We start from the raw sequence: 18120 nt of genomic DNA, 5'->3' as shown, positions 1-18120 counted from the left end.
TCAAAGTTTGCGCTAACTCCACGAATAAAAATGAGCAGTTGCGCTGTGTCTTGCACGTCCGTGCTCTCATCCAGTGCTAATGAAAAAAAGTCTAATTCTTTCGTCTTCTGCTGCAGCTGGGCATATACATTACTCCCGATTTCTTCAACGCGTCTGGTGATTGTACTCGCCGACAGACTTACGACATTAAATGCATCTTTCTTCTCGGGACACACCTCCTCCGCGACAGCATCCATACATTTCTTAAACTCTCCGTCAGTGAAAGGCTTACCGCTTCTTGCTATCAGTTTAGCAACCCGAAAGCTGGCCCGAATGGATGCCTGGTTCAGCTGAGCTTGGCGTACAAATGTATTCTGCTGAGATAGTAGTCCACTTTTTAGCTTTGAGAGTTTGTCTGCTCGTATTTGGCCTTGCAAGCTATCGTACTTGTCTTTGTGACGGGATTCATAGTGTCGGCGAAGATTGTATTCTTTGAATACCGCCACCGTCTCTTGACAGATGAGACAAACAGCCTTTTCTTTGCATTGAACAAAAAAATTATCGTTTGTCCACTGCAGGTTAAATACCCTGCATTCTGAATCAATTTTTCTCTTACCTAACCTTTTCGCCATTATTCCGTTCTCTCTTTGACAGGGCCGGGCCTAGGATTTGTTTTTCTGGAGGCCAAATAGGAAAAAAATTCGATAGCGTCTCTGGTATTGTTCAGAGGGCCGGGCCAAATGTGCTGACGGGCCGTATCTGGCCCGCGGGCCGTAGTTTGGTGACCACTGCTTTAGAATGTTGTGGAAATCCCATGAAAGTGATTTCCAATGCTTCGCAAAGAAGGGCACCTATTGGTAGGTTGGTACAAATAAAAAAAAGCAAACATTGAATATCCCTTTGAGCATGGTGATGTTATTAATTACACTTTGGATGATGTATCAATACACCTAGTCACTACAAAGAAACAGGCATCCTACCTAACTCAGTTGCCGGAGAGGAAGGAAACCGCTCAGGGATTTCACCATGAGGCCAATGGTGACTTTAAAACAGTTACATTGTTTAATGGCTGTGATAGGATAAAATTGAGGATGGATCAACAACATTGTAGCTACTCCACAATACTAACATAAATTACAGAGTGAAAAGGAAGCCTGTACAGAATAAAAAAATATTCCAAAACATGCATTCTGTTTGCAACAAGGCACTAACGTAATACTGCAAAACATGTGGCAAAGCAATTTACTTTTTGTTCTCAATACAAAGTGTTATGTTTGGGGCAAATCCAATACATCACTGAGTACCACTCTCCATATTTTCAATCATAGTGATGGCTGCATCATGTTGTGGGTATGCTTGTAATCTTTAGGGACTGGGGAGTTTTTCAGGATAAAAAAAATAATTGGAATGGAGCTAACCACAGGCAAACTGGAGTTTCTTACCAAGAAGACATTGAATGTTCCTGAGTGGCCGAGTTACAGTTTTGACTAAAATCTACTTGAAAATCTAACCTGAAAATAGTTGTCTAGCAATGTTCAACAACCACTTTGAAAGAGAGAAGAATTTTGAAAATAACAAATGTTGCACAATCCAGGTGTGGAAAGCTCTTAGAGACTTACAGACTCACAGCTGTAATTACCGCCAAAAGGCGCTTCTACAAAGTATTGACTCAGGGGTGTGAACACTTACGTAAATGAGATATTTCTGTATTTCATTATCAATACATTTGCAAAGATGTCTAAAAACACATTTTTGAATTCAGGCTGTAACACAACACAATATGGAATAAGTCAAAGGGTATGAATACTTTCACTGTATATTTCCCGGACTCTGACAAGGCTCGTTCTAATATTTCTTAATTTCTACATATATATAAAATATATATTTGTTAACATTTATTTAACTAGGCAAGTCAGTTAAGAACAAATTCGTATTTACAATGACGGCCTACACCGGCCAAACCCAGACGACACTGGGCCAATTGTGCACCACCCTATAGGACTCCAAATCGCGGCCGGTTGTGATACAGCCTGGATTTGAACCAGGGTGTCTGTAGTGATGCCTTTAGCACTGAGATGCAGCACTTTAGACCGCTGCGCCACTTGGGATTATGTGTGTATTGTTTTATGTTACCTGGCATTAATTACAGAACTGTTGGAGCTAGAAACACAAGCACTTGCCTGCACCTGCGATATCATCTGCAAATCTGTGTATGCGACCAGTGAACTTGATTAGATTTGATTAGATTTGTTAAAGCGCTGTCGGGTGAATGCAGAACAGGGTGAAAGCCACACATACACAGATCTCAACTAAGAAACTGCATTAACTTGATAAACTGCATTAATTTCCTCATTAAAAGTGTCTTGGGAAAAAAATGTAGTTGGTGAATGGATGTATACAATAGGCATTTGTGAACATCATATAGCCTACACCAGTGATCACCAACCAGTCAATCTTCAAGACATTCCACACCAAACATTTCTGTAGAGAAAACGACGATAAAGGCTTGCGCTCCTTTTAAAATGTGATTTGTGTTGCGCTGTTGGCGGTAGGTGCTGTCACCGGTTAAGCAAAGTCTTCCCATTTTGAACCATTGCATTTGTTTGAAAAGACAAACCTACCAGGCGGACCGAGTGACTGCGCCTACTGCACTGGCCAATCAGATAGCTCAAATCACTGTGCCTACAGAGCTTCCACAGTAAAGTTTGATACTAGCCTACGTAAGACTTAATAACTTTTAAAACCATGACCACAGAGACTGTCAAAGAATACAGTAAAGAGCTGCTGTTTTTATGAGTGAGTTCATGTCAAAAATAAAAATAATTCAGCACCATTGCAAAACATAAAATGCTCTTCTCTACTACTTCCACTCGCGATGCAGCTGCAATGAATGAGTAGCCAAGTGTGTTGCTAGCCCTGCGGTTTTTTATTATTATTAGTCCATCGTCGTGTCTACTTTAAGAGGAATATTTCAATTTCGACTCGAGTTTCGCCATCAGGTGGAAGACGGTGTCCCCTCTCTGTTCAGTCTCACCAGAGGAAAAGTAGGAGAGAGCAGTGACTGTGAGAAGTGGACCCTCTGCTGTTCTCTCCCTCCCTCCACTGAGACTAATGCTGTGTTCGAAACAACTGGGAACTCTGAAAAAAATTGAGATCCAACTGGAAAGAATTGCTTTGAATGAATTCCAAGTCAGAAATTCTGACATCTTTCTAGACCTCAGACTTTCCAACCTGAAGATTACTGACATCATGATTTGACCTAGTTTTTTCCACGAGCTCCCATTTGTATTGAAAGCACCATGACAATCAGATGCAGGTACCATCAGTCCAGTAAAATAAAAAAGCAAATCATTTCAAATTATGCTAAGAAAGTTGCTACACCAACTGATCTATTTTGTAAACAATGCTTGAGTTTTGAAATATGGTCTGAGAAGAACAAATATTGGCAGGCCAGGCATATAGCCAGTATGCTGTGATAATGTATTAGTCCTACTGCCCAAACCTCATTCCTACAAAACTGTTAAGTTATGTTTTTTTTAAATTCTGAGCGATAGATCAATGAAAGTGATCTTGAATAGGTTGGTGACCACTGGTCTACACAGTATTGTAGGATGCATTATTCTACCCAGGAATATTCAACACTGAAATCTGTGACTCTTGTTAATCCAAATGTTCTGCTGACAACAATGAAAGTTCATCTTTTAATGCAGGGTTTGATCTAAACGTCAGAAGCTATCGAGTCAAATGGTTACTTTCTATGTTATAGAGTAGAATGGTTTTTCTGCTGGTGTATCCTGAGGTAGCTCCTATCTGAAAATCTCTTCCCGCAGGGCGTACAGGCGAACAGCCTCGCTTCAGTGTGGATCTTCAAGTGCATCTTCAGATGGTGCTGGTGGGAGAACCTCTTCTCACACTGGGGGCAGCTGTAAGGTCTCTCTCCTGTGTGGACCCTCTGGTGCCTCTTCAGGTCACCAGCCTGGGCGAAACACATGTGACACTGGGTACAGCTGAATGGTTTCTCCCCTGTGTGGACCCTCTGGTGCCTCTTCAGGTTGCCAGCCTGGGCGAAGCGCATAGAACACTGGGTACAGCTAAAGGGTTTCACCCCCTGTTTTTTGCCAGATGTTGCTTCCCCTCCCAGAGCCTGTGCTCTAGCCCTGTCTTTTGAGTTCAATGCCTGATCCAAAAGGGCACAGCCGTGTGAATCGGAAGGTCCCATTGACGTGGACACTGGGTCGCGATCCCGGAACGGGTGGACAACATTTGGATTTGTCTCTAAGCTTTCCCTGTAATCTAAGAAATCTCTGCCTTGTGAGTGTCTGTCTCCTAGGTGACTATTTGTATTCCATGTGGGAGGAGCGTCGCCCTCCACTTTCACAGTCACTTCGTCTACGACTATAACCTCTCCTTTCTTATCTAGGCACCCTTCAGAGTACACACTACTACTGTACCGGTTCCAGTCCCCTCTAGACAGATCAGTCTGTGTCTCTAAATCCAAGGATACGTTGCCAGGGTCCATCTCTGTAGCGTAAGTACAAGACAGGTCATCAATGCCTGTGTATAACACCTCACCATCTCCACGAGAATGAACCGTCCTCTGGACCTGGTGAAATATCGGTAAGTATTCTGAACCAGGAACAGGAGGACAGCCCAATGGCCCCAGCCCAAGTCTCTCTGGGTCTGATCCATGGTCAGGTCCTGTGTGTAAGAGCCTGTGTGTTACAGTTAAAGTCTCAGTGTCCGTCTCTGACTTTAGGACAGCGTTTGGTGTTCCACAGACCTCAGTGACAATGCGTTGGCAACTGGACTGCGCTGGGGCGGTGTCCTCCGTGGCTACAGGGTGCATTCCAGTCGGTCCAGTCTGGATGTCTCTGCTTTGCTGTGGGTCCTCCTCTCTTTCAGTCTTCTGCTGCTTGACCCCAGGACCAGCAGCCTCTGCATCTGCAGACTGACACAAGAAGAGGTTGTTACCATTAAATTAGTAAAATTGGATAAATGTTGTAGGGAAGAAAGCTCCCTTATGGCAGATAAATAAGGATGTACATGTAAGCAAGTGAATAGCCGGCCACATTTGATTCACAAAGTAACTGTATTTTCTTTATGTAACACTATTACACAAACCTCTATCACGATAACCGGCTGGGTTGAGGTTCCACTCCCCTCATCAACAATGATTGGTTGGTCATCTCTCCATGTATTGTGTCCCACTGGCTTCACAAAACTCCTGTGGCCTCCAGTGAGATGTCCTTCACCTGAGAGAGTGATTGGGGGAAAGAGATGGTTAGGTTAGCTAATGTTAGCTAATGCTCAATGCTGTATTGTACTCTATTGACAGTTTTGAAACTGACTATAATTGGTAAGGATAACGCTTCTCATAAATTATTGATATACTATTTATTGAGAAATGTATCGTTTGATGCATCACAATGTTTTCATGAGTTAATAATAGGACATGTAGTAAATCAAGAATTTGATAAGAATATGGTTAAAATATAATATTGTCTTTGCTCAAGATAACTAAGTAATCAGGCGAATTATTGCATACTATCCAAAATATGACCAAGACCCAATTCTGAGGAACACATGTGCAGAGGTGAACGGTGCGACGGGCACTGAGCTATATATGAACCGCGACAGGCCGCACAAGCTCGGCCTTCTGCAACATGTACAGTACCTCTTGCCATTCCTCTGTGTCTGTCGACGAGCTTGACACTACTGGGACGACTGGCGAGGACGCGCTCCCGTGCCACCTTCAGTTCGAATAGCTGTAGTTTCCTCCGCAATGCCCTGTTTTCTTTCTGGCTTTGGGACATTTCCAAACGAAACACTGCATAGTCGTCGTCTACGAGTTTACAGACCTCTGCCACGGCTGCATTTGCTAGTACCTCCATGATGGAGGCTATTTGAGTGTGAAAAACCATACTGTTAGCCATCGTTAGCTAACGTTATCCGCTAACTAGCTGGCTAGCGTTACCTCGACAATCGATAACATCTGTCAACCAAGTGCTGTAAGTATGTGATGTTGTGCAGTTAAATTGCTCATTTTGAGTTCCATGGTGTTAATAAACGTCTAAATAACAACAACTCTAACGTGGAAATGGTTCTTGGTCGCTGTTCTTTTCCGGTTACACTTCTTCTTTGGGTTTTATGTCGAACTACACGCAAAAAGATGTATTGTCGCCACCAACTGTGCGGAATTAAATAAAAGATCCCAAAATACTAAATTAATGTGGATAAAAATACTGACTACCCGAAATCTCCCATCAACATGATCCTGTCTTCATCTGTTTAAAGCAATAATCCATGTCTGATCCCTACACCGGCTCAGGAGCCTGGGAGGATAGCACGTCTTCCATCTGCAATAACCCTGGTAAATCTTCCGCTGTGAATTACTAAAGACCCAGATACTTTTCCTGCTGCAGCTACAATGAGTTCCTTTCTACTTGAGCTGTGCAGCTTCACAGCTGCAATGAAAGCCACAAAATCCACTTTCTTTACATACAGCAAGTGTGGTTCTCTTGGTTGACAAATAGGCCTATTGACTATGAGCATTGATGCATCAACTACAGTACCATTTCTTCAACTTCACTTGCTCACTCAATTATTTTGATTGCCTAGGAGCTCAGATGTACCGCCCTAACTTTTGCCACCTCAACCTCCTTCACCCTTACAGGGCACTCCACGAACTCTGGGCCATGATCCCAACCACAATTGCAACAAGGCCATTCTTCACTCCGATCTGTATACTCCACCCATCTGCACACACTTGAAACATGGCCATATCCTATACAGAATTTACACTGTTTTGGTGATAAAAGCTCTTGCTGCGTAACTCATATACCTCAGTTTCACATGCATAGGGTGGTGCTCATCATCAACAAACAATAGAACCGACTAACTTTCTTCCATTGTTCCTTCCGCCTTGCAGGTCAAGCGACGGGCACGAACCACACCTGGGATTCCTGTCACAAGGTTTTCCTCCCTAACTTCCATCGACACCCTGGAGACACCCTACTCCGGAGTTCAAATACTTCGGGTGACTCGATTCTTGTGAGGCCCACTGCCCTCTTCTTCTGTTCCTCAGACACAAAATGAATTAAGCCCACTCCTGGTCACTCTGATTGAACTTTTATCAACATACGATTCACCCTCTTCGAGACCCCGAACGGATATCCCAGATAAACATCATCATCAAAAAAATCTCATCCCAACAAGAAACGAATCCTTGTCGGATATATTATCATCCCCCTTTAATTATTGACACTTTCATTTTTTTCATTCCATTCTTCGACACTACTGTTGTCCATTCCTCTCCTTCAACTCCACTCGAAGCACTTTTCAATTCAAACTCTGTATTGACTTCTGCCATCACCGACGGTTACCTCTGTTTACTTCTTCTTCTATGATATAATGGCGGTCCGCAAACAAACATTAGCTCCACATTTCTAAATCCTCCTACTTAAGTAATTCTAAGAAAATAAAAAGAGCCATACTAACTTTAAATAGACCCCCCCCCCCATCTTCCAAATCCCTTCCAAACCCTGTTAAGCCTCAATAACCCTATACATCGACCATAGACTTCAGACACAAACCATTCACATGCTTGGCAACCAGATGTAATGTACAATGGACTAGGTACAATCGGGCAAAAACCACCTCTTCCTTCCTAATCTGACTTTCTTCGGAGGGCATATCAATGCAGACCCTTGGTCTCATTGTCCCATCTCTTCTGCCACACATCAATCAAAATGGCTTTGATCTTACATTTGGCCTCACCTCTACCCAGTGGAACATTAATATCAATTACATCTAGTTTCAAATCTCTTTTGGCTATCTGGTATACAATTTCATTCCCTTCCACGACCAAATGGGCTGAGACCCAGCAGAATCTCACTACTATACCTAGGTTCTCAATTCTCCATAATAATATTAATGCCTCCAATTGTACATCTCTCCTATTTGATTTGCCAGATGATAAACTATTCAATACAGACAGGGAATCTGAGCATACTATAATTCTGACAGGTTGTACATCCTTCACAGTTCAAATGAGTATACGGAAAGTTCATCTGTTAGTCTTCTGCACATCAAATTCAGGAACGTAATCGCCTGTTCCTGTGCGCCTACTAGCTGGGTCCTTGGAGCCATCTGTGAAAAGCCGTAAAAATGCATAAAAACTAATACCAATGTAATTGTCAACCAGTTTCCCTATATCACTGACTTTTGACCTATCTTTTCTTTTCTCTACCAAGGTTAGATCAACAACAGGATCTTGGAGTAATCACTGAGGAACATCCCCCTATCACCACAGAAGGGCCAACCTCCAATTCCCTCAGACCACTCATCAGCAAGCTTTCCAACTGTCCAACCAAAACCACTGCCTTGTCCACTAATATATTCCCAACAGTCATCTAGAACAGTAGCAGTGGGATGGTCAACCTCACAGCCTTTCAGCCTAACCCAATAAGCTAATTACCATTTTTTTACACTGAATATCCAAAAGCATCTCACCTACCTCCACTAGTAAGGCACATGCAGATGTTGATTTAAATGCACCAATACATATCCTTAAAGCTGTATACTGGATTCTGTCCAGCCTCTGAAGCCAAGTCTTCGCCGCTGTTCCATAAACTATACACCCGTAATCATTTGTCGTTCTGATCAGAGCTCTATAAATATCCATCAACGATTGTCTATCAGCACCACATTCAAAACCAAAGACCAAGCGCATAAGATTCACCACCTTCTTACACTTTTTTTCAACATTTGACATGGTATTTCCATGTATATCGCTCATTGAGCCATAGACCCAAATATTTGTACTTAGAAACCCTCCCCATAGGCTGACCTTACAGAAACAACTGTATATTCTCAGCAACTTTCTTCTTAGAGAAGAACATACAGCAAGACTTTCGCCACTGACAATTTAAAACCCCAGTCAATTGACCATCTTTCAAAATCCACTATAGCTTGTTGAATAGATTGTCACATGAGAGATATTCCTTGTCCCCTTTCAAATAGCTCTATCATCAGCATATAGGTAAGCCCCAATAGCCCAACCTACATTCAAAAACACATTGTTAATCATAATATTGAACAAAATAGGACAGATCGCACTGCCTTGAGGAATATCATTGTCAACTCCACAGGCATCAGATAAAATGGATCCTATTTTAACTAAAAAAGAGCAATTAAATAAGAACACCAAAACTCAGTTGTATATTCTCCCACCAATACCAAGTCTATCCATCTTAATCACATTGTATTGTATGCCTTTTCAATGTCAAAAAAGACAGTAGCCATTACTTCATGACCAGAGTTTTTTCAACTTCATTGTTCACCTTTACTAATGCATCCAAAGTAGATCTACCTTTATGGAATCCACTTTGCCATTGACTCAATAAAAATCTATGTTCCAGGAAATCTGACAATCATCTTTTCCATCAGTTCACACAATTTAGAGATCAGTGCTATTGGTCTGTAACTATCAGCACATGAAGCGTCCACTCATCCACTTCACTCACTGGCACATGCCTTCAGAAATTATTCAGACCCCTTCGCTTTTTCCATATTTTGTTACATTACAGCCTTATTCTAAAATTGATTAAATAAAACAAAACCCTCACCAATCTACACACAATACCCCATAAGGACAAATAGAAAACATGTTTTAGAAATTTTTGCAAATGTATTACAAATAAAAAACAGAAATACATTATTTACATAAGTATTGCGATGAGACTCAAAATTGAACTCTGGTGCATCCTGTTTCCATTGATCACTCTTGATGTTTCTACAATTTGATTGGAGTCCACCTCTGGTAAATTCAATTGATTGGACATGATTTGGAAAGGCACACACCTGTCTATATAAGGTCCCACATTGAAAGTGCATGTCAGAGCAAAAACCAAGCCACAAGGTTAAAGGAATTGTCCGTAGAGTTCCAAGACAGGATTGTGTCGAGGAACAGATCTGGGGAACGGTACCAAAATATTACTGCAGCATTGAAGATCCCCAAGAACACAGTGGCCTCCATCATTCTTAAATGGAAGAAGTTTGGAACCACCAAGACAGAACATACAGTGGGGCAAAAAAGTATTTAGTCAGCCACCAATTGTGCAAGTTCTCCCACTTAAAAATATGAGAGAGGCCTGTAATTTTCATCATAGGTACACTTCAACTATGATAGACAAAAAAAAAAATTACATCCAGAAAATCACATTGTAGGATTTTTTATGAATTTATTTGCAAATTATGGTGGAAAATAAGTATTTAGTCAATAACAAAAGATTATCTCAATACTTTGTTATATACCCTTTGTTGGCAGAGGTCAAATGTTTTCTGTAAGTCTTCACAACGTTTTCACACACTGTTGCTGGTATTTTGGCCCATTCCTCCATGCAGATCTCTCTAGAGCAGTGATGTTTTGGGGCTGTTGCTGGGCAACACTAATTTTCAACTCCCTCCAAAGATTTTCTATGGGGTTGAGATCTGGAGACTGGCTAGGCCACTCCAGGACCTTGAAATGCTTCTTACGAAGCCACTCCTTCGTTGCCCGGGAGGGGCACCAACTCTCTAACAGACTTTAAGCAATGATCACCAAACATTTACCAGTCTGCTTTATGAAGGCCCCATCTTCTGAATGGTAATCTGCCTGGAATAGTAACATCATAGTTCATGGTACACCAAATCAGGAACAAATCATGGTATACCAAATCAGGAAATGATCACTTCCAACACTAGAATCATTAATTACATTACATTCACACTTAGATGCAATAGAGTTAGAAGCCATTGTGAGGTCCAGGCAGGATGTAACCCCTCTAACAACATCAACGCTTGTGCCACATCCATCGTTAAGACATACTGATGCTCGTTTCCATCACATCTTCCACAGTAGTACCATCAGCATCTGTTCTTCCTCATAAACTAGTTATGTGCATTAAAGTCACAGCACTACCTCTCTAGAGCCCAATTCTACTGATATTTCATCAAACATCTCTACAGGTATTTGATGACAAGTGTTGTAATTTAAAAAAACAAACATTTAATAGTACTACCTGCACTGTATATTTTCACCATCACACATATTCAGAAGGGACAGGTGTATTACGATATACAAGATCTTCCCTTATGAACGTAGCACAGCCACCACACTGTCCAGTTGTTCTATCAGAACTGATTGATCAATAACCAGGAATAATAAAAACAAGATGTGGTCTAAGCCACATTTCTTGAACACATATCACATCTGGTTTGATCTCTAAAACAATTACATATTCCTTAAAATGCTGACCTTTAGCAATAAGGCTTCTGGAATTCCACTAAAGGATGACAATAACTCATCAATAATATCATCACACTGAGACATTGCATCATTAGTATTATTGGGAATCAACATATCAACAATCATGGCGACATTAACATCTGTTGCTCCTAAAAACCGTTGCTGCTTCCCACAGTGATCTTCAACCTGGCAGTTCTTCCTTCCACAAACGCCGCCAGGTTGATCACCTTTCCAATGACGGCTATGAAGTCAATCTGATAAAACTATCAAAGTGTCCTTTGACACAACACATTTGTGAGAGCAAGATTTCTGAACAGGTCTCGTATCCATGTCAGGATCAACATAAGCAATATTTCCTACAGTAGGTCCACTTATTCCAGGAGTAACCCGATTATCTACATCATTCTGCCTAATTGTTCCACCAATCTGCATGGCAGCCTCTGCATAAGATACATTATGAGTGATTTTATGTCTTTGGGCTTCTCTAGCCTCTTTTTGCACCTGGCATCTACCAAATGCTGCACCATGCCCCCACCACCACAGTTAACCTTGACATTGTTCACACATTCACCATGTCCTCACTTGGCACATCTTTTCTTTACTTTGCACAGAGCTGCTACATGTCCCATTCTTTGGCATTTAAAACACCTTAATGAAGGTGGGAGCAACTCTCTAACAGTGAAAGACAGGAAGCCCATCTGTACTTTCTTAGGCAAAACCTTCTCAAACATTAATAGTACTGACAGGCTTTCACTTCTCTGCCCCTCTTTCTTACTTTACAGCATTTTGGCTTCAACCACTCTGCCCCCTCTCAGTGGCATCCCGTCATTCAGGGCAGTTTTGAGCCCCACCTGTTGTGCTCCATTGAAAAGGAAGGTGGCGCGGCGGTCGTTGTGGGCAAATTTTGTTATCAAATTCTGACATTGTCTGGATTTATGGTGCATTTAACACAACTGGGAACTCTGGAGGAAAAAAATAAGGTTGAATTATGACGTCAGTGATCTTCAGGTCGGAGCTCTTGAAAGAGGCCAGAATTACCGACTTGGAATTCCGAGTTGGATGACCATTCAAAATGAATTTTCCCAGTCAGAGCTAATTTTTTACGAGTTCCCAGTTGTCTTGAACTCAATGAAGTTTGAGATTTCCACTTCTCTGAGTTTCCCAGTTGTTTTGAACATGGCAGAAGTCATGCTGGATTGACAGCATGGCCAATTTATTCCACTTTTTCTGGCCCATTGTGTTTAATGTTTCTCCTTTTAAGCTTGGGAAAAGACACCCTAAAACCCAGACTTGGACCACACACTGAATATCAGTTGCAGTTGGCAACTGATTCCTTCCAAAACACTCATTGTTGAATTTGCGATTTCCAACTTGTTGTGTAATGTTTATGTCGAATGGCCGATGGTAATTTCTATCCACCTTTTCTCCCCTATTTCATGATGACGATCTTGTCTCATCGCTGCAATTTCCAAACAGGCTCGGCAGAGGCGAAGGTCAAGTCATGCGTCCTCTGAAACATGACCTGCCAAACCACACGTTTGAACACCCACTTGCATAGCCCGGAAACCAGCCGCACCAATGGGTCTGAGGAAACACTGCAGGTGCCCAGCATGCAACAAGGAGTAGCTAAAGAGTGAAAGCCTTTTTGGAAGGGCACTTCTAATGTAACTCTATACTATGGCATTACCAAAAGGGGCTTGAATTTTCAAGCTCAACCCATCGATTTTGTGGTGACTCAAGAAAGCAAAAAAAGAGACCATGTTTTTACATAATTTGCAAACCGATATCTGATACGTATTAATGCCAAAATAACATGCAAAACAGGCAACAACAGAAAAGTATATCCTCTACCATTCAAAGGTTTTGGTTCACATAGAAATGTCCTTGTTTAAAAATAAAATAAAACATTTTTTGTCCATTAAAATAACAGTGTAGATATACAGTGTAGACATTGTTAATGCTGGAAATGACTATTGTAGCTGGAAATGGCAAATTTTTCAATGGAATATCTACATAGGGGGACAGAGGCCCATTATCAGCAACCATCACTCCTGTTAGCTAATCCAAGTGTATCATTTTAAAAGGCTAATTGATCATAAGAAAACCATTTTTAAATCATGTTAGCACAGGTGAAAACTGCTGTCCTGATTAAAGAAGCAATAAAACTAGCCTTTAGACTAGTTGAGTATTTGGAGCATCAGCATTTGTGGGTTTGATTACAGGCTCAAAATGGCCAGAAACAAAGAACTTTCTTCTGAAACTCGTCAGTCTATTCTTGTTCTGAGAAATGAAGGCTATTCCATGCGAGAAATTGCCAAGAAACTGAAGATCTCGTACAACGCTGTGTACTACTCCCTTCACAGAACAGCGCAAACTGGCTCTAACAAGAATAGAAAGAGAAGTGGGAGGCCCCGGTGTACAACTGAGCATGAGGACAAGTACATTAAAGTGTCTAGTTTGAGAAACAGACGCCTCACAAGTCCTCAACTGGCAGCTTCATTATATAGTACCTGCAAAACACCAGTCTCAACGTCACTAGTGAAGAGGTGTCTCCGGAATGCTGGCCTTCTAGGCAGAGTTGCAAAGAAAAAGCCATATCTCGGACTGGCCAATAAAAAGAAAAGATTAAGATGGGCAAAAGAACACAGAACCTGGACAGAGGGACTCTGCCTAGAAGGCCATCATCCCGGAGTCGCCTCTTCACTGTTGACGTTGAGACTGGTGTTTTGACAAAATCTGCATCCCTTTTAGACAAAACCCCTAACCCCAAAACCCCTAATACTGCACACAAGTCCGAACACACAGCAACCCTCCCCATTGCAAGGACAACAGTACTGCCATCAGCTGTGAGGATTGAAAATATGCTTGGCCTATCATGAGGGTGTCTGTGTATGTTAGAAGGCTGTGGCTGGCCTTGGGTGTAGGCAGTTATCATGAGTTGTTGGGGGCACATGCAGAACATAGTGTTGCGAGAACAAACAGTCTTTTGTTAAATAACAGGAGCCAGGTGTGTGATAACTGTATCGAGAGTATGAGCGCATAGATATTCTACACAGCAACAACGCCTGACCGCTGAAGCGCCTAGGGCCTGGGACCAGTTCATGCGCCAACAATAAACGATAGGCTGAGTGAGTTTAAACCACTCCCAGTCTCTACTCTGACAGGCCAGCTCGGAAGCAGGAACTACTTCTGTCAGAGTATTTTAGAAGATAATATTCATGTGTTGGCTAGTTCTCTGTTCTACCCTGCGTGGTGTTACAGCGGACCCGTATATACGAATATACGGAAATTGCATTTGCCATTTATCGCTTGTGTTAAATAAAAATACTTAAAGTAATATACTTAAATCTGTGACTCTGGTTCACAATTTTATCATGGTACCAGATTTGATTGACGCAACCCTTAAGACAGCTCTCCCGTGTATACAGCCAGTTGGTCTCTGTGATAGATCTGCCGATTGCCAACTCACGATCTTTCACTACAAGTGAGGTGGACAAATGACCGGAAATGACCTGAAAAGAATGGCTGGTTAGATCCCATCAGTGGCAAGGACAGAAACCTATATAGGTTTGAAGGAAGCCAATAAAACCAAGGCCAATTTAAATTCTAAATGATAAACAGGCAGAGTCAACATATCAACAGGTTTGATCACCTATTTAAAAATGTTTGGTACATAAAGAAACAGGTACCACATAATGTTGGGGTCTATCTGTTATGAATAGAACATCGGAAAAAACAAATTGAGGGAAAATGCAGTGTTACACTTCAATGACAGTGTTTCTGTTATGCTTGCACACCAAACAACAAGTCTGTGTCATCTGAGAATGTGAAAGGACACCGAAAGAAAACGCTTACCTGAAGACACTTCACATGATAACTATAATATGTCAGCTAAAGGATGGTTCCCAAATATCCCCTGAGTACATCTCAAGCCACACTACTATGATTTCTCCCCATTGTGGACAATCCTGTGTCTGATAAAGCTACTCAGGAAGGAGAAGCTCTTGTAACATAGTTTGTACTTGAAAGTCCTTGGTGTGAACGGTCTGGTGCCTCTTTACATAGTTCACCCTCAGCACAGCGCTTCCCACACGTGGGGTAGGGTTACGGCTTGTCAGCGTCCGTCCTAATGCTCGGTGTCTTACGTTGTGACCCAATGACACTAGAGCTCCCTCCTTGACCTCTAGCCATTGTTTGGGTGTTGTTGGGATGGTGTGCTGTGTTATAGGCGAGGTACCACTTGTGATGAAAGCCCATCCTGACCCTGTCTGTATTGGTGGGGTAACCATGAGGTGACTGAGGAAGGCTAGACCCAGGACCAGGCTTTCTATGAACCCAGTCACCAGGCATTAGACGAGACCCTGAAGGAGAAGACAGACTTCCTGTTAGAATATCACCAGGGGGGTCTCCCACCACTCTCTGTGAAGGCTGAAGCCCAGGGTGACCTGCTCTTCTCATCATGGATACTGTGGTGTTTGTATCATAGGAACAGGAGGGTCTATCTCTATCAGCCCCAGGCCCTGTATCATCCCTGCACTGATACTGTGAAGAGAAGGGTCTGGGCTGCAGACTGGATCCCTGACTGGAGCCTCTGTCTCTCTGATGACCACCAGGACTGAGGTTGTTCAGTCCACCTGTCCACTGGTTGTGTTCTGTGTGGTGGAGTCTCTGTCCCTCGTAGTTCGGTCCTGATTCTGACTTCTCTATCTCTACGACTGTGATTCAATTACCTAACAATATGGAGCCATTGGAGTTTATTATAAAAAATACCCTTGCTTTGATAAAATACAATTTAGAATACTTTGGAAAAGGTTCTACATTACACTCATCTTTATGTTCTTATCTCAATATTTCTTATTCTTAACTTCCTGTCATGTAAACATGAAATAAGGCACAATCATTTCCTCATTATAAAACATCAGCATCAAACATGACAGGTTGTCAACTCTTCATCAGTGAAGCACTTTTTACAGACACCATCACACCAACCATATCGACTCTGTATCATCATACTCATTCTTTCCTCAGTTCACCTCATCCAGTTCCCTATACATCCAAAACTAAAAGAATTAACTACAAACTAACTAGTACTACATTACATGTCAAATACTCTATACATGGGTCTTGTGCATTTTCTGCTGGTGTATCCTGAGGTAGCTCCCCTCTCCCATGTGGACCTTCAGGTGCATCTTCAGCTGGTCTTGGCGAGAGATCCTCTTCCCCACTGTTGGCAGCTGTATGGTTTTCCCCCTGAGTGGACACTGTGGTGCCCCTTCAGGTGGTGCTGGTGAAAGAAATCACAATCTTAATTGTGTTCTTAGTTCTTCAAAGTAAATAAGGCATACTTTTATGACTGAATACCAAATATCAATCTTAGATTGTGTGTTTTCAGGTAAAGCAACTGCTCTCTATCCCTCTCGTCGCGCCTTCTTTGGTCTCTCTCCGTCTCAGACCGGACAAGTAGGCACGCAATGAATTATGGTCATTGTAGTTAATTACCATGTTTTCTGTGCTAAACTACAGAAAATATTGTCCTGTTGGAAACTATAACTCTACTACATTGCACAATTTGGGCTTGATCTGACTTCTCTAGAGACACTGCTGCATTGCGGTCACAGAAAAAAACTAATGGAATTCAAATAATTGAACCAACATCAGTCAATTAATTGTTTAAAATTGGAAAAATAATCTACATTTCTGTTAATTGCGCAGTACTACTGGTTGGAGAGCCTGTTCTCACACAGGGGGCCGCCAAATTCTTTCTCCCCTGTGTGCATCCTCTTGTGGATCTCTAGCTGTTTGGGGAAACTGAAGGTTTTCCCACAGAACAAACACAGGAAGCACTTCTCTTTGCCACAGGATCTGCTGATTGCGTTACTACTATTGTCATTTGTCAATGGGCTTGTGTAGGTATTTAGTGATGAGGCACTGGCATTGCCTGAGGTCTGGTTTAACATTAGGAGAGTGTGAGGAGGATGAAGGCCAGGGAGTGTCTGTGTTGTCGCAGGGTTCATGTTCCAGTTGATAGATCCTATAGAAGGCAGGCTGAAGGCAGCACCTGTTAGGGGGTTAACCTGAGGCGCCATCAGTCTCTCTGAATCACAACAATAGGAGCAGGACGGAGCATCGCTAGGCTTGTCTGTGACTGTTCTCTCCCACCAAATAAGACACTTCTCCATCGACCAAACCTACGCCTCACTCTGGTCTCAGCCAGGCTGTTGTCATGGACACTAAGTTTGGTTGTTGTTTTGTAATCAACTGTGTTTCTGGTTGTGGTTAACAGTGTTGTTCCCCAGCCCAGAGTTGAGGATGCTGCCCCACCCACTGACTTCCACTATGTCACCTCTGGTCCTGGCCTGCTCAGTGATGCCGTCCCCCAGGCCCTTGGCTTCACCGGTCTGGGAATCCAAGATGGCCTCCCAGTCTCCTCTGTTAGCCTCCAGCCAACCACCTGCAGGAAGAGGTTCGAAAATAGACTTTACAAACATGACAGAGAACATTCTACATGTGGAGATTTTTGAGTCAAGTACCTGGTGAAGTTCATCCATTATAATGTGTGTTTTTCTATGTAAACATAAGTTGTGTTGATCAGCACTCCTTCTCAGAAGCTTTGTGGATACAGGCCCGGACCTAATACCATTCAGACAGTAGTTCACAGTAGGCTCACCTTAGTGAGACTGTGTGTGGTCCTGTGCTGCTCAGCTGGTTACTCTGTGGGTTCAGGAGGAGGTGTAGTCTGGGTGTCCTCCATGACCATGGTCCCCTCAGGGTTCCCCAGACCCTCCTCATACCCCTCCTCCTTCACCAGCAGCACATCTGGACCCTCCTCCTCCTGGAAGAGAGTTGTAATACAG

At 42.4% G+C, this 18120-nt stretch overlaps 3 protein-coding genes and 1 long non-coding RNA gene across 6 annotated transcripts in view; all 4 read right to left on the bottom strand.

The window, feature by feature from the left end:
* LOC124001614 (gastrula zinc finger protein 5-1-like) overlaps nucleotides 1-18120 on the bottom strand; it is a 532153-nt gene that overhangs the window by 201043 nt on the left and 312990 nt on the right. The gene's annotated exons all lie outside the window — the stretch shown is intronic.
* Nucleotides 1-18120, bottom strand: part of LOC124001634 (zinc finger protein 7-like) — a 76401-nt gene that overhangs the window by 20757 nt on the left and 37524 nt on the right. The gene's annotated exons all lie outside the window — the stretch shown is intronic.
* Nucleotides 1988-6233, bottom strand: LOC124001664 (zinc finger protein with KRAB and SCAN domains 5-like). The gene is made up of 3 exons (XM_046308655.1): nucleotides 5654-6233; nucleotides 5101-5231; nucleotides 1988-4927 (listed from the first exon to the last, which is right to left on the bottom strand). The coding sequence occupies exons 1-3, from the start codon at nucleotides 5910-5912 to the stop codon at nucleotides 3740-3742; spliced, it is 1578 nt and encodes a 525-aa protein (XP_046164611.1). The 5' UTR covers nucleotides 5913-6233; the 3' UTR covers nucleotides 1988-3739.
* On the bottom strand, nucleotides 16006-17980 carry LOC124001684. The gene is made up of 3 exons (XR_006832835.1): nucleotides 17934-17980; nucleotides 17610-17717; nucleotides 16006-16550 (listed from the first exon to the last, which is right to left on the bottom strand). It is a non-coding gene; the product is annotated as an uncharacterized LOC124001684 (long non-coding RNA).

This window comes from Oncorhynchus gorbuscha, linkage group LG17 (assembly GCF_021184085.1).
Source record: "Oncorhynchus gorbuscha isolate QuinsamMale2020 ecotype Even-year linkage group LG17, OgorEven_v1.0, whole genome shotgun sequence".
NCBI classification, from domain to species: Eukaryota; Metazoa; Chordata; class Actinopteri; order Salmoniformes; family Salmonidae; genus Oncorhynchus; species Oncorhynchus gorbuscha.
The sequence above is the reverse complement of the archived record's forward strand: the minus strand, read 5'-3'. Positions and strand labels throughout refer to the sequence as shown.

Coding starts and splice junctions, on each gene's coding strand:
- LOC124001664 (XM_046308655.1), bottom strand. CDS start 5,912: ATGGCTAACAGTATGGTTTTTCACACTCAAATAGCCTCCATCATGGAG. Junction 5,232..5,653: donor ACACAGAGGAATGGCAAGAG/GTACTGTACATG, acceptor TCACTCTCTCAG/GTGAAGGACATCTCACTGGA. Junction 4,928..5,100: donor AGCCGGTTATCGTGATAGAG/GTTTGTGTAATA, acceptor TTCTTGTGTCAG/TCTGCAGATGCAGAGGCTGC.